This window comes from Carassius carassius, chromosome 33 (assembly GCF_963082965.1).
Source record: "Carassius carassius chromosome 33, fCarCar2.1, whole genome shotgun sequence".
NCBI lineage: Eukaryota > Metazoa > Chordata > Actinopteri > Cypriniformes > Cyprinidae > Carassius > Carassius carassius.
The window spans coordinates 8,506,394-8,519,546 of NC_081787.1; the positions used below are offsets into that span (position 1 = coordinate 8,506,394).

General features: G+C 38.2%; 1 protein-coding gene and 1 long non-coding RNA gene across 3 annotated transcripts in view; one reads left to right on the plus strand and one right to left on the minus strand.

Annotated features, from left to right (window-relative positions):
- The window catches only part of LOC132114224 (uncharacterized), a 534,277-nt gene that overhangs the window by 171,252 nt on the left and 349,872 nt on the right, over positions 1–13,153 (minus strand). The gene's annotated exons all lie outside the window — the stretch shown is intronic.
- The window catches only part of LOC132113679 (transcription factor COE1-A-like), a 129,213-nt gene that overhangs the window by 104,748 nt on the left and 11,312 nt on the right, over positions 1–13,153 (plus strand). For both annotated transcript variants that reach the window (XM_059521584.1, XM_059521585.1), the window contains exon 11: positions 5,902–5,990. In XM_059521584.1, coding sequence (XP_059377567.1) covers positions 5,902–5,990 — 89 coding nt within the window. The remainder of the gene's footprint in view (positions 1–5,901; positions 5,991–13,153) is intronic.

The window sequence follows — 13,153 nt, forward strand, 5'->3', positions numbered from 1 at the left end:
CACTGAGCCTATCGATTCCTATCCGCAGCATATGAGATCACACCTGAATGAAAGAGAGCTCTGGGGAAAACAGAGAGAGAGAGAGAGAGAGAGAGAGAGAAAGAGTCTGCCATTCCCTAACATGTACAGAACATTACCATCCTGACATTAACAGCTCTGTACAAAGCCCACAAGTGCCTGTTAAAAGGTTCTGCTAAAGACCAATTACCCAGCATGCTTTTCTGCTCCATCAGTCAGGGATACTGTTCTAGCCCTGCAGGTCTATGTGTGGTCAGCTGATTCAATTTCTGGTCTCGAAAATAGGAAAGCCACAAATACTGTGTTCTCGCCAGTCTAAAAACTGCCGCCCACATTCTGCCCTCTGGCTTCTGTGCGAGATATTAAGTGTGGGATTTTTTGGTTTTGTAAGGTATTTTAAAACATACTGTTTTGACTGGCTCCATCTGCTTTTGACAGCACTCAGTATTGTCTTTTAGTAGTGGCTAGATCCCCTACTCTCCTCACCCCCGCGAGCCTGTAGTTATTATTGTGAAATATGAAGCGATCCAGCTGTGCCTTCATGAAATTTCAATGAGCATTGATCTGTGTGATTGCGAGGAATCCTTCAAGCAGTGGTTGTTGTTCATTTATTTATTTATTGCTGATATGTTTTACTCGTTTTGATCCCATTTTCTGGAGAAAAAGAAAAGCCATTGATTGTTAATCTATTTGTAGCTTTCCTTTTTTTGGAAATCAGTTCCGTTCCTTGATAGTGTTTTTGTTTTATTTTATTTTTTTCACGAGGCAAGACGTTCAAATTGTGCCTCAAGGAGCTCCGTTTAGATCTGTAACAGCCCTATATTTGCCTATATAGATTATATTCATTAAACGTAACGAGGTGGCATATTATATTGGTAGATATTCTGCTCTTTTCGAAATTGATTTTGTAGATTTTATTTCTGCTCATGACATCACATGTAATGACATGTTCATAACTTTGTGTATGAAATTGGAGAGCTGTAATGAATCAGAGATGACATGAAACCAACTCTATCATATATGCTGGGTGACTGGCTGGTGTTATTTCTGTCATAAAACCGTTCCGTGAGCCCAGAAAGAAATGGAAACCACAGCTTGAGAGTTTCTAGAAGTGTAAAAGTAAACAAGTGCATGGACAGTTGAAAGGTGTTTCTCTATAAATATACAGGTCTGCTGTGCATGGATTGGTAAACAACCTTACACACCAAGTAAGACATAGAGGCTCCGGAAATTTTACCTTCCTGTTTGGTGTAAGTCTGTCTCTGAAAATACACAGTTTTGTTCAAACTTTTTGACAAAGTTCACTCCATGACCCAGCACAGGAGGTGTTTTTACTTCTCTGTTTGTTCTCAAGGGTTTGGGGTTTCCTTTAGCTGTAACGTATATACTATCACCAGTCAATGTCAATTTGATTTGTGACATACCAGAATTGCATGGACTCATGTCCACAAAATGTTTGTATCATTGTTTTCAGTGGGCGACCAGTGGCTATATAAAATTAGTAGCACTAGTTACTGCTAACTGTTCGGTACACAGTCTCTATCTTAGCAAGTGTATATTATCGAGTCGGCTGGTAAGAGGATTGCACAGTATGTGAAAATCAATAGCAATGAAGCAGAGTAAACATGTGCAGATGACTGTAAGTGTGGCGGAGTGCAGTTTAGCCTGAGATCTGGTCCATCCATCTCTGTATCAGCACATTAACTCAACACCCTCCACAAAGGTGCTTTGCATCACGGCCTGTGCCTCATTATGCTAGCACATGGGTCCTGTTGAAAGAGACATACAGTACTATAAATGTTCCCTGTCTAGACCCTCACAAAAGTTCTGCTCCAGCAGCCACTTCATTATTCACTGCTAAATGAGTTTAGTGGTGATTTCCCCAAGACCAGCTTTTATTGCATGTGTTTTCTTAAAAACAAATAAAGTATAATGAGTTTGAAGCTCTGCTAATAAATGTCTCTGGTCTTGGTCTAGTTCTCCGAATTGCTCATGCATCATCAATGCTTATTATTATTTGAATAAAAAAATGTTTTCATAGTCTCTCATTTACATGCAATTTTTTTGTCAACATTTCTGATGATGATTCTGATCACTGTTTACTCAGTGAAAAATAATATAAACTAATTATCATTTTTCAAAATCCATTTAAATCCTGTTGGATTACAATCAAGCCATGATTATTTATACATTATTTCAGGCTGAATAATCTTTTTTTTTTTATTCTTTATTATTATTAATATTATTATTTTCATGAAAAAAATGTTTTTTTGAAAGAAATTTATATTTTTACTTGGCAGGAATGCAATAAATTGATCAAAAGTGAGAGTAAAAACATTTATAATGTACTTGAACTTTTATATATATAAAAGCTTTATATATATAAAAACTTGAACACGAACACGAGGGTTCCCTATTCTTTTTTATTCTATCAACTTCTTTTCTTTTTATTAATAAGATTAATATGTATATATATATTATATGTATATTTTTTTTTTTTGAAAAAAATTCCCAAAACTTAAAAAAATATATATCTTACCAACCCCAGACCTTTGGATGGTAATGTACCTCTGTTACTATTTTATTTCACCTAGAAATATGTCACATTACAGTAGTTAAGCGTGTTACGAATATTGCATCATTTCATCTTCAAGCCACAGAAGCTGGTGGCTGTCCAGACCTTACAACTACAGCCTTTTTTTACATAGTTCATTCAACCCACACTCTCGTACTCTTCCATTCACTCTCTCCTACCTCCATGTCTGACCTTCTGTAATACTGCACAACATAATCTTTCATTCAGCCTCCATCTATTCCTTTGCCATTACAATGTCCTGGAGTCTGCTTCCCCCAACCCCCACTCATGCTCCACTCAGGCCTCTTCTGTGCTCTGCACCAGTCCACACTTCCATATCACTGTCTCCAAACCACCAACAGACCTGATTACAGGAAGCCTATTTAGATATGATGTATTGTAGGCCGCGGGGTGGCTTTGAATCATTCTGTCTGTCGACTGTTTTTGTTGTTATTTCCTTCGCCGATAGCTGTGGTCTGTTCTCCATCATGCTCCAGGATTGTTTTAACTGTCTTTTTTCTCATCTTGCTCTTTAAGTAAACAGCCAGTCAATCACAGTGCGGCATGAGCGACTTTGCATCCAGGCAGTCATAGTGGCTAAGAGAGTCGAGGTTAATGCTGCCTTTCAATCAGCGAGTCGCTGAACACTGCTGTATCTCGTCGCATGAAGTCTGCTGTTATTAGCCAATGCAAACCGCTTTTTAGGGAAGTTACAGCTTATTGTAAAAGTAAACATGACATTTTACAGAGTTGGTAGGGATGCAGCTTGGCTTTTTACATCTTTCTTTTCAATGCATGTTTCAGGCTTCATGTCAAAACCAGATACTGGACCAGCATTTGCTTGTTCTCATAAAGCTGTAGATCCCACCTGATCGAGAGGCATTGCTGTACAGTCAGAGCTGCCCCTGTTTCCCAGTGGAGGAAGGCAGGCTAGGCACAGCTTGTGTTCTGGGCTCCAGGGGTCTGGTTCTGTCTGGGCCCTTGGCCATCTGAATCCACTCCACTGCACTCAGAGGGTGCCCAAAGTCTGTCCTCTCAGCTGTGGAGCTGATTGGAGCTGGGTGAACTCCCTCAGGAAACGTCCAGGCTGCGGCCTACAGGGCAAACAGAAGGGAGGCCGGAAGAGAGAAAGACTGTTACACTTTTTTTTAGCCCCCGTCTTCAGCAGGACAATTAACTGAGGGCCAGAGGACTACAGTCCTAAATTGCTATTTTTTGATGCTCTTTCTCTTTCTTTTTTTTTCGGGGAAGTCGTGGCCTAATGGTTAGAGAGTCGGACTCCCAATCGAAAGGTTGTGAGTTCGAGTCCCGGGCTGGCAGGAATTGTGGGTGGGGGGAGTGCATGTACAGTTCTCTCTCCACCTTCAATACCACGACTTAGGTGCCCTTGAGCAAGGCATCGAACCCCCAACTGCTCCCTGGGCGCCGCAGCATAAATGGCTGCCCACTGCTCCGGGTGTGTGCTCACAGTGTGTGTGTGTGTGTGTGTGTGTTCACTGCTCTGTGTGTGTGCATTTCGGATGGGTTAAATGCAGAGCACAAATTCTGAGTATGGGTCACCATACTTGGCTGAATGTCACTTCACTTCACTTCACTTCACTTCACTTTCTCTGTTCTGTTCGAGATTTGATGCTTCAGGCAAAAGAAAGGTGGTCAGAGTATTGAGAGAGAATAAGAGAGTGCATGTGAAGAGTGAATAACTGTTAGAAGGACTCTTGGGTAACTTATGTCACATACCCAAAACATTTTATTACAGCATCAGATCTTTGCCTCTTCACCATATTAGGCTGCAAGGCAACAAAATGTCATTTCTTTGTGGGGTGATTATTTTCTATATCCATTGTATAGCATAAAAGCAGCTTAAAACCAGTAACTTCAAAAATTATTAGCCACTTTAAAATGTATTAATTTAAACCATTTATTTTAAAATAGAGTAGCACACTTTTCAAAGACAACCATTTCACAGAAGGACATTTGTTAGGTTTTAAATGATAAAAACAATGGATATGCAGTTTAGAATGAATAAAAAATGTATTTGGACACTTTTCAAACGTTATTGGACAATAGTTAATGCGATGAACTACACTTATGGTTATTCTGACCTGTGTCAACTCTGTCAGCACATCCACTAAAAATCACCTTGAAAAATGATGTAAGAGAAAGAACACTTGTGAGAAAAGGTTTACATTTCTTTGATGCTACTGTACTTGGTTTGATGTTTGTTATCTAATGCATTGGAATGCATACATTTTTAAGCATAGCTTAAATGTCTAAATACATTTGGGAACACCACTGCATGCTCCATATCAAATATTGAATATCTCTGCTGACATGTATATCTCTTATTCTCTCTCAGTGGAGCACATAAGGGCTCTGTGTGAATGTGCCCCTGAGGGCTAGAGTTTAGCACTACAACAGATAAACACAAACAAGCTCCTAATGCCAGTGCTGGAGAAAGACCCATTGTCTCAGTGTGAAAGTCCCGCTCCATCCAGGGAGGTAAAAAAAACATTGGACCAAGCACTATGTGGTCCCCCCATGCAGGATGTTTGGCCCCATCACACAGATCGGGTTCCTTTTTCGATAATATCTTATTGCTCTGTCCTCAGCGAGCATTCGAGAAGCTGTCTATGGGCCTCTAAGGATTGGGAGGTGCCACTCTACAGAAAAGAAAACTTTAAAAAGGCACCTTTTAGTTCTGTGTTGATCTTAATTACGCTTATAGATGAAATTATCTGGCTGCTTCTGGTCATCATAAGATCTTTGCCAGTTTTTGTTAGTCATTGGTATAAATAACATTTTGCTGATATAGCACTGGGAGTGCATTTTTAGAGGATTTAAAGCAGAAACATGACAGACAGACACAATTTTTTTAGGTTTTTTTTTTGTTAAACTGTAGCATTTGCAATGCAGCTGAACCTGTTACAAGTCTCATTGTTCATGACCAGTTTTTGAAGCTTTCCATGAAGGTTGTGCCTTTGCACAGGCTGCAAAAATAGACAGGATCTATTCACACAAACTGCTCAAGTGTTGTTTTATTCATAAAGTGGTGCCTTGTGGTTGCAAACTGCTAAAGCATAGTGGGAATTGATACAGATATTTTGGCAGCAAGTTAGGAAACATAATATTTGATACTTAGGTTATGATTTTGTTTTTTTTGCTTGTGTGTTTTTTGGAACCAATTTGATGTGTGAAGCAAATTACACTTATGTTTTATATAATTTTTTTTTTTTTTTTTTGTAATGGTAATTGCAGATGGGTGTTGATTTTCCCTGCGTTAACATGGTTGAATTTTGTCTTTCCTGTAGCACTGAATGAACCCACAATTGACTACGGTTTCCAGCGGTTACAGAAGGTGATCCCTAGACACCCAGGTGACCCCGAGCGCTTACCAAAGGTCAGTTAAGCATGTCATAACTATTCTCCTTTCTTTTCTAAGTCAACATGAAGTCAATATTGACCTCATTTACTTTCTTTATACACGTTTCTGGTCTTTTCGTTTGTGTGTTATTCCAAAGATTGTCCAACTTTTTTTCCCAATGACATCAATTAGGGTCAAACAGGATACTGGATAATGTTAAGCAGTAACCAAATAACTGTTTAGACTTAGCTTTAGCAAACTCACATTCAGTTTGGCTCCAATCTGGTACATAAAAGAATAAGAAATCCTAAATAATAAGTCCTGTCCAGATATTTTCTCACTCACTGACATTAACTGTTGACTAAGGGGAAGTCGTGGCTTAATGGTTAGAGAGTCGACCTCGCAATCGAAAGGTTGTGAGTTCAAGTCTCGGGCCGGCAGGAATTGTAGGTGGGGGGAGTGCATGTACAGTTCTCTCTCCACCTTCAATACCATGACTGAGGTGCCCTTGAGCAAGGCACTGAACCCCCAACTGCTCCCCGGGCGCCGCAGCATAAATGGCTGCCCACTGCTCTGGGTGTGTGTTCACAGTGTGTGTGTGCGTGATCACTGCTCTGTGTGTTTGCACTTTGGATGGGTTAAAAAAAGCAGAGCACGAATTCTGAGTATGGGTCACCATACTTGGCTGTATGTCATGTCACTTTCACTTTATTTGTTGCAGTTCACTTTTATTTTCAAAGAACAATTACTAGCATAAACTCACTGGTCCAGACTTCGGGATAGCCATGCTGTAGTTATTTGAACCATTCATTACAGACTCGTTCAGTTCAGAGATTATGTACTGTATATTCATTCTCACACAGTTGTGTTCAGTATTCTTCTTGTGAAAGGAGCCCAGTTGTGGACCCAGCTGGGTGTTTATCTCTCTCCATGCACGCTTCTTAAGGAGAGCCAGGCCATTTAAATGGATCCTTTGGGAGGGATACATAAACATCACTTTATCTTGTTGTGCGTGTCCTATACCCCAGAGCCCCTTTCCAGCAGCTCCACTTATTAGTGTAAAAAGAAAAATAAGGGAGTAATTATGGCTGGCTGGGCCTGCACACACTCAGGACTGACCTTGTGCTGTTAGCAGCCTTCTGTATCAAAGCTGGGCCATCAGTATTCATGGCCCATGAGCCACCTACCAATCCATTACACCTTTAACACATCAAATTAGACCATGGGGTCAACGAATGTGGTGTCAAACCAAAACCAGTATAGAGGAATCAGGTAAATGTAGAGTTGGTTGCCAAATACTTGGGCTGCTAATCTCATATGACCTCCACCACACAGCACTGTTATTTTAGGATAATTTACCTACTATTATAGTTTTATATGTATGTATATATTTTAAGCAGTTATTTTAGTGCATCAACGTAAACTAAAAAATATTGTCTTGGCAACTAGCTGATTTATAGTTTAAGTTTTAGATGACTATAATAACCTTGGTACACAGTTTTTTCTTCTTCTTTTCATTGAGGCACACTGTTTAGTAATTTAGTAAAGTGCTTGACAGGAAATGATATCACAGCTGTGCCTTTGTGATGTCAGAGTTAACATTTTCCAGGCACTCTGGAAATAAATGGGTCATGGGCTACAGCACAGATTTATTTATAAATAAATCTGCTTATTTAAAAAAATTAATTAGCTTATTTTCAAATATTCATTTAAAATATACACTACCAGTCAAATGTGAGGACACTCCTGATTATTTATTATTATTATTATTATTATTATTATTATTATTATTATTATTATTATTATTATTATTATATTTTTAACCACATAATAATTAATTCATCAAAACTATGAAAACTTTTCAATCACTATCCACTTGGGGGATTTATTTATTTTTATTTTTTCAAAAACAAACTGAGAATTATTCCTTTAAATTATTCAAACTGAGGCACAATTCATATTGGACTACAACATTGATATATATATATATATATATATATATATATATATATATATATATATATACTTGATCAATGTTGTAGTCCAATATGAATGGTCAAGTATGTCCAAACTTTCGACTGATAGTGTGTAGTGAGATTATTTGTGAAATTTTCCATTGAATTCCCATTTTAATCTCTCTATTTCATCTTCCCTCACTCACTCCCTCACTTCCCTTCCCTCATGTTAGTGTCCATCCCCAGCTGGTGGGGAGAGGACAGATCTTCTGTCTACTGTCAGTGGGGCTAAAGAGGGCAACAGTGTTTGATCTCAGTCCCTAATGAACCACATGGACATTGTCTGAATACCTTCCTCTGCAGTCCCACAGTCTGAACCCTATGGTATCACACACACACACACACATATATATATATACTCGCAAACACACACCCAACTTCCATTGTGTACTGGAACAGTGAGCTGATCCGCTAAAGGGCCTAGCAGACTTGTGTTTCTTTTTGTCCCATCTAATGCTGATGGGGACTGTTACATTAATGGTTCATTGATGTCACCGATGAAGATAAAAATATCCCCTTGTATTGACAGATTACCTATATATACATGAAAATATAATTTGCTAGACATTTAAAAAAGCATATTAGTGTTGCTAATATAAGGTTTCCACAGTCATCTGGAAATATTCTTCACATTTTCACAATTGTATTTTCCAAATTTTCCAAATTCATAAAATTGTAATCCTGGGAAATCTTTTTTTTTTTTTTATTGCTCAACTTATTTCATTGATTAGATTTTTTTTTTTTTTTTAGTATAAGCTCTTTGAAATTATTGCTGAAAATGCCATGCCATGGGAATGAATTGGTCACAAGATTCGGGAACCCTGTTTTTATCATTTGCTTATCAGTCAGAGAATTAGCTTCTCTGCAGAAAGAGGAAAAGTTAAATGTGCCCTGATTATTTTTCTCTGTCTGCCATATTGGAACAGTCTGGTAATTTTCATTGAAACTGGGGCAGCATGTTGTTCACATATGCTCTCTGTGGTCTTAATCTTGGCTTGATTTGGACTCATTTTCCTGGGCTGATGATAAAGCTGAATGCATTAGGTGGGTCATGGCTGAGGTCACTTGTCATATCTTTCCCACCGTTTTCAGCATATGGAGGTAGATCTGAATACACTCGTGGCTGCACTCCCCAGAGAGCCAGCTTAACAGCCGCCCATAGTTTTAACTGATTCCTTACCTTAATGAATAGGTGCGATGGCCCACAAGTGAGCAGCCTCACTCTATTAGAAGAGGAAATAAAACAGGTAGGCAAAATACTCAGTGAGATAGCTTCAGGGTCAGGTATAGGGGAAGTCCCGGAGGAAGCAGTTAGATGCTTGTTTGGCTATATTAGGATACTGAAGTACGTGCCCACTTTTTTAAGCAAGCCCACTTGAGAAAAAAAAAGAAAAAAAAGAAGACATATTGAGTCTTGTTTTCAGAGAAATCTAACAAAATGTATTAAGGTTTATGCCCAAAACAAGAAAAAATATTTTCCAATTGGTAAGAAAAATAGCCATCTTTAAAAGGGAAAACAAATGAATGCACTTCTTTTCTTTACCCTATTTGCATTTTTTCTCTATTTTCCCTTTAAACCTCACAAAATGTAGTTCTATTTGTCTGAATACAAACCTTAATATCTCAGCTCAAGTAAATGTCTTATTTCAATAATGTTAATGTTAAACTTTTTTTACTGAAAGATATAAAATACTATGTATGATCTCTCTCTCTCTCTCTCTCTCTCTCTCTCTCTCTCTCTATGTGTGTGTGTGTGTGTGTGTTTGTGTAATGCATTTATTTTTTCTTAATTGGGGTTTAAAAAAATTCTAATAATGAGTAAATTGTGAACCAAACCACCCAACTCCAGTCTGAATCACAACATTACAAACTTTGAAGCAAAAAAGTATTCGGAAATTATAGAGAAAGCCAAAGGTGCAAGATTTACTTTATATATTTTAGGAGGGAATTTGAAGTTATTCATAGTTCTTGATGAGAGTGGGATGTCGCTGTTGAGCTTTTTCAGCATTGTTTTCATTGTTTTGTTTTTTTTCTTATTGGTTCCAAGTAGGACCTGCAGTCTTAATGCAAAATCACAATTGAATCCACAGTAACTTTTTTCTTCTACAGAAGCATATCACTTAACCACCTCCGAGCTCATGGTAGGTCTTTGCTGACAGAATTACATTTTTCTCTATGGAAACAATTAATGCCAAATTAGCTAATGTTTATCTTCAGAGACTGCAGATCACATGGAAAACAATAGCCGTTCAACAACACACCTTTAGTCCTGGGACTTGACAGGATGGCAGAGAGAGAGAGAGACAGAGAACAAAAGAAATAGAGGTAGGAAGGTGGAGAGAGAGAGAGGAGAGAGAGAGAGAGAGAGAGAGAGAGAGAACAGGGCGATCCATCATGGTCAGCTGTCCAGTGCTGCCTTCTCACAGGTCAGCCGATCGAAGGCACCACAGCCCTCACTTTATTACTGCTCACCCAACAATAACTGAGTCACCACAAGGGGGAAGAGGCAGCCAAGGCTGCATGAGTAAAGTGGGTGTAGAGGTAGTGAACATGGAAAGGGTAAATGAGAAATAATTTCTCGGTGTACCTATACATGTCCGGCCGGTTGTCAAGACAAGGATGGTGTTAGCAGATGGATATTACAGTGATTTCCTCAAGTACTTGAGGCTGTACGCATCTCTCTCACTCTTCCCATCTCTATTTCTGTCCCTCCTTCTCTCGTTCGAACACTCTCAGCGAGATATTAACAGCGTTGGGTACTGCGCCCAGCCACTCATTTCAGTACTATTGATTTTGCCCTTTATTGAGGCAATAACAGTTTGTTGACGGCACTTCTCTAAACTGCTGGACTCAATCACAGGTGAGGGCCAAGTGTGGAACACGGCAGGTTAACTTGTTTCTCTCAGTCCTTGAACAAGCTTGCTACTATGTTATCCAGACCAGCAAATTTATTACACGGTTATTGTTCAACAAGATGTTGTTTTTGTTGGGTTTTTTTTTCTGTGATATTTTTAATAACAGTATTTTCGCATTTCATGGTACTAGTGATATTGAGTTGAGTTGAGAGTGATATGTATATTAGTATATTAGTGTATATATCTAATATTTTGTTATTTAATATTTTAAATGGGTGTTTATGTAAACTGATTAATATAATCTTAAAAATATTTTCTATTTTATAGTAGATTTTATATATTTACATATTGTATAGAGAATAATTTCAAAGAGAAAGTACTTATTGAATAGTGGATTGAATAGTGGAAACTGCATCCCACATTGCACCTAGCCCATATTCAGCACATCTAGGCTGCAGCCTTGTTTGGTCTCCTTCCATCTCTTCTGTAAGCGTTGTTTCCCAAATTCTCCCTGTCTCTTCACATTCACCTGATCCCCATTGGCTGCCTCAACAGGATCCAGAATTCAACCTGTGCTTCCTGGACAAATCTCCTCCTCTGAGTAATACTGCAGCTTGCTCTTTATCTCTTTAAGTTGTTGGGAAATCCACAAGACTACTATAAAATATCTGAAAATAGGTCTAGAAAAACTTAACCTGCACAGATTTATCCAGCATTGCAAAACTCAAAGCAAGTAAAGTTGGGAATCACCAATTTAGGCAACTGTAAAACTTTTAATAGTGCTTGTAATAAAATTCATTGAGTCTTTGCAAATTTTTGGTGGCTGCACTCCGGTGTTGTACTGTGCAGATGTGGACAGACAGGTAATTATTGACTTTCAGAGAGTAACCTTTGAGGTCCGGAGAGAATATGAATTATGCAGTGAAGCCACATTAGTTAAAGAGCACAGTGACTGATATTTATGATGGGCAGATATTGATGGAAGGAAGACATGGGGGAGGAGGTGGGAACTGGAGGGAGACTAAAGACGTTTGATTTTGCATTAGACAAACTCGGTGGATAAGCCACCATGTTAAGCAGTACATTCAACTGAGCGAGCAAACTCAAATCTGTGAAAGTCAAAGAAGTGCGCATCAGCTCTGTTCAAACAAATGGACATTCTGCTCTAATTCACGTGATTCACCACGTCTATGCAAAACGATGGTCCCTTCCACTCAATGCACTCTTGCATGAATCACAGTTTACCTCATGCAAAGGTAATTAACACATATGTACCTTTAATACTTGCTGTAGTTGCTCACTTAAAATCAGGAAAATGCATGTAAACATATTAGCTGTCATACATTATAACACCACAAACCATCATTTTGACAAATCGCTGTACTCTTATGCTGACAGTAACTCTGTCATGAGGCTGCCATACATTTACGATTATTAAGGTAAAGACGGTTTTCTATCAGATTAAAATTTGACACATGGTTCTGGGAACCATCACAGTTGTATTGACTAAACGTTTGAGTATCTTATCTCTTACATCAGCGACAAATGGTGTGTTTGAAACTGAAGATTAGATTATTGTCAGGATAGGGAAAGGCTCACTATATGATAGCACTCATTCATCAAAATGGATTGCAGCTTTGGTGGGTATAAACAGGATGACATTACACACCAGTGTGGTCTCTGTTTGAGCCTCGCATTTGCAGTTATTGAAAACAGATAGAGGCATATGAGTTTGTGTGGTTAGCTTGCACAGATTATATGTGCATCCCACTTGGATTGGGTTTGCTCTTGGTGCACCCTATATATAGAATGGGCTGTTCTTATATTCTAGTTTTTAGTTTTTGAATGCTTGTAGTAAGGGTGTCAGTTTAATTTTCAATGCATGATTAATAATATTAATAGTAATGATTAATAATATTTATTATCAGTATTAATATGTGCAATATTTTTTAATATCTATTTACCAAAATGAAAAAATGTGGTTAGTTTTCCCACCATAAGCATAATTAAAATAACTTTTTCAAAATGTTAATTTTCTTTTTTTATCTTGACAGTTTATTTTTAAATTATATTATATGGATAATATGGGAATAAAATAAAAGTACATTGAATTGTAGTAGATTAGAAAAGCAGTGGATAATCAAAAAAGTGGCTTCAGGAGTCAATGTATTTAAATAATCTTTTGGTTCAATTAGATTCTGCGGACTGAAGGACTTATCAAATATATGTATTTTGTTACTGCACAGCACCGAGCGTGAGGGACCTCAGTTAAGCTAATAAAACCAGAACCTCCACAAGACCAGCAGTCCATGAGGTCAGGAAAGCAGAG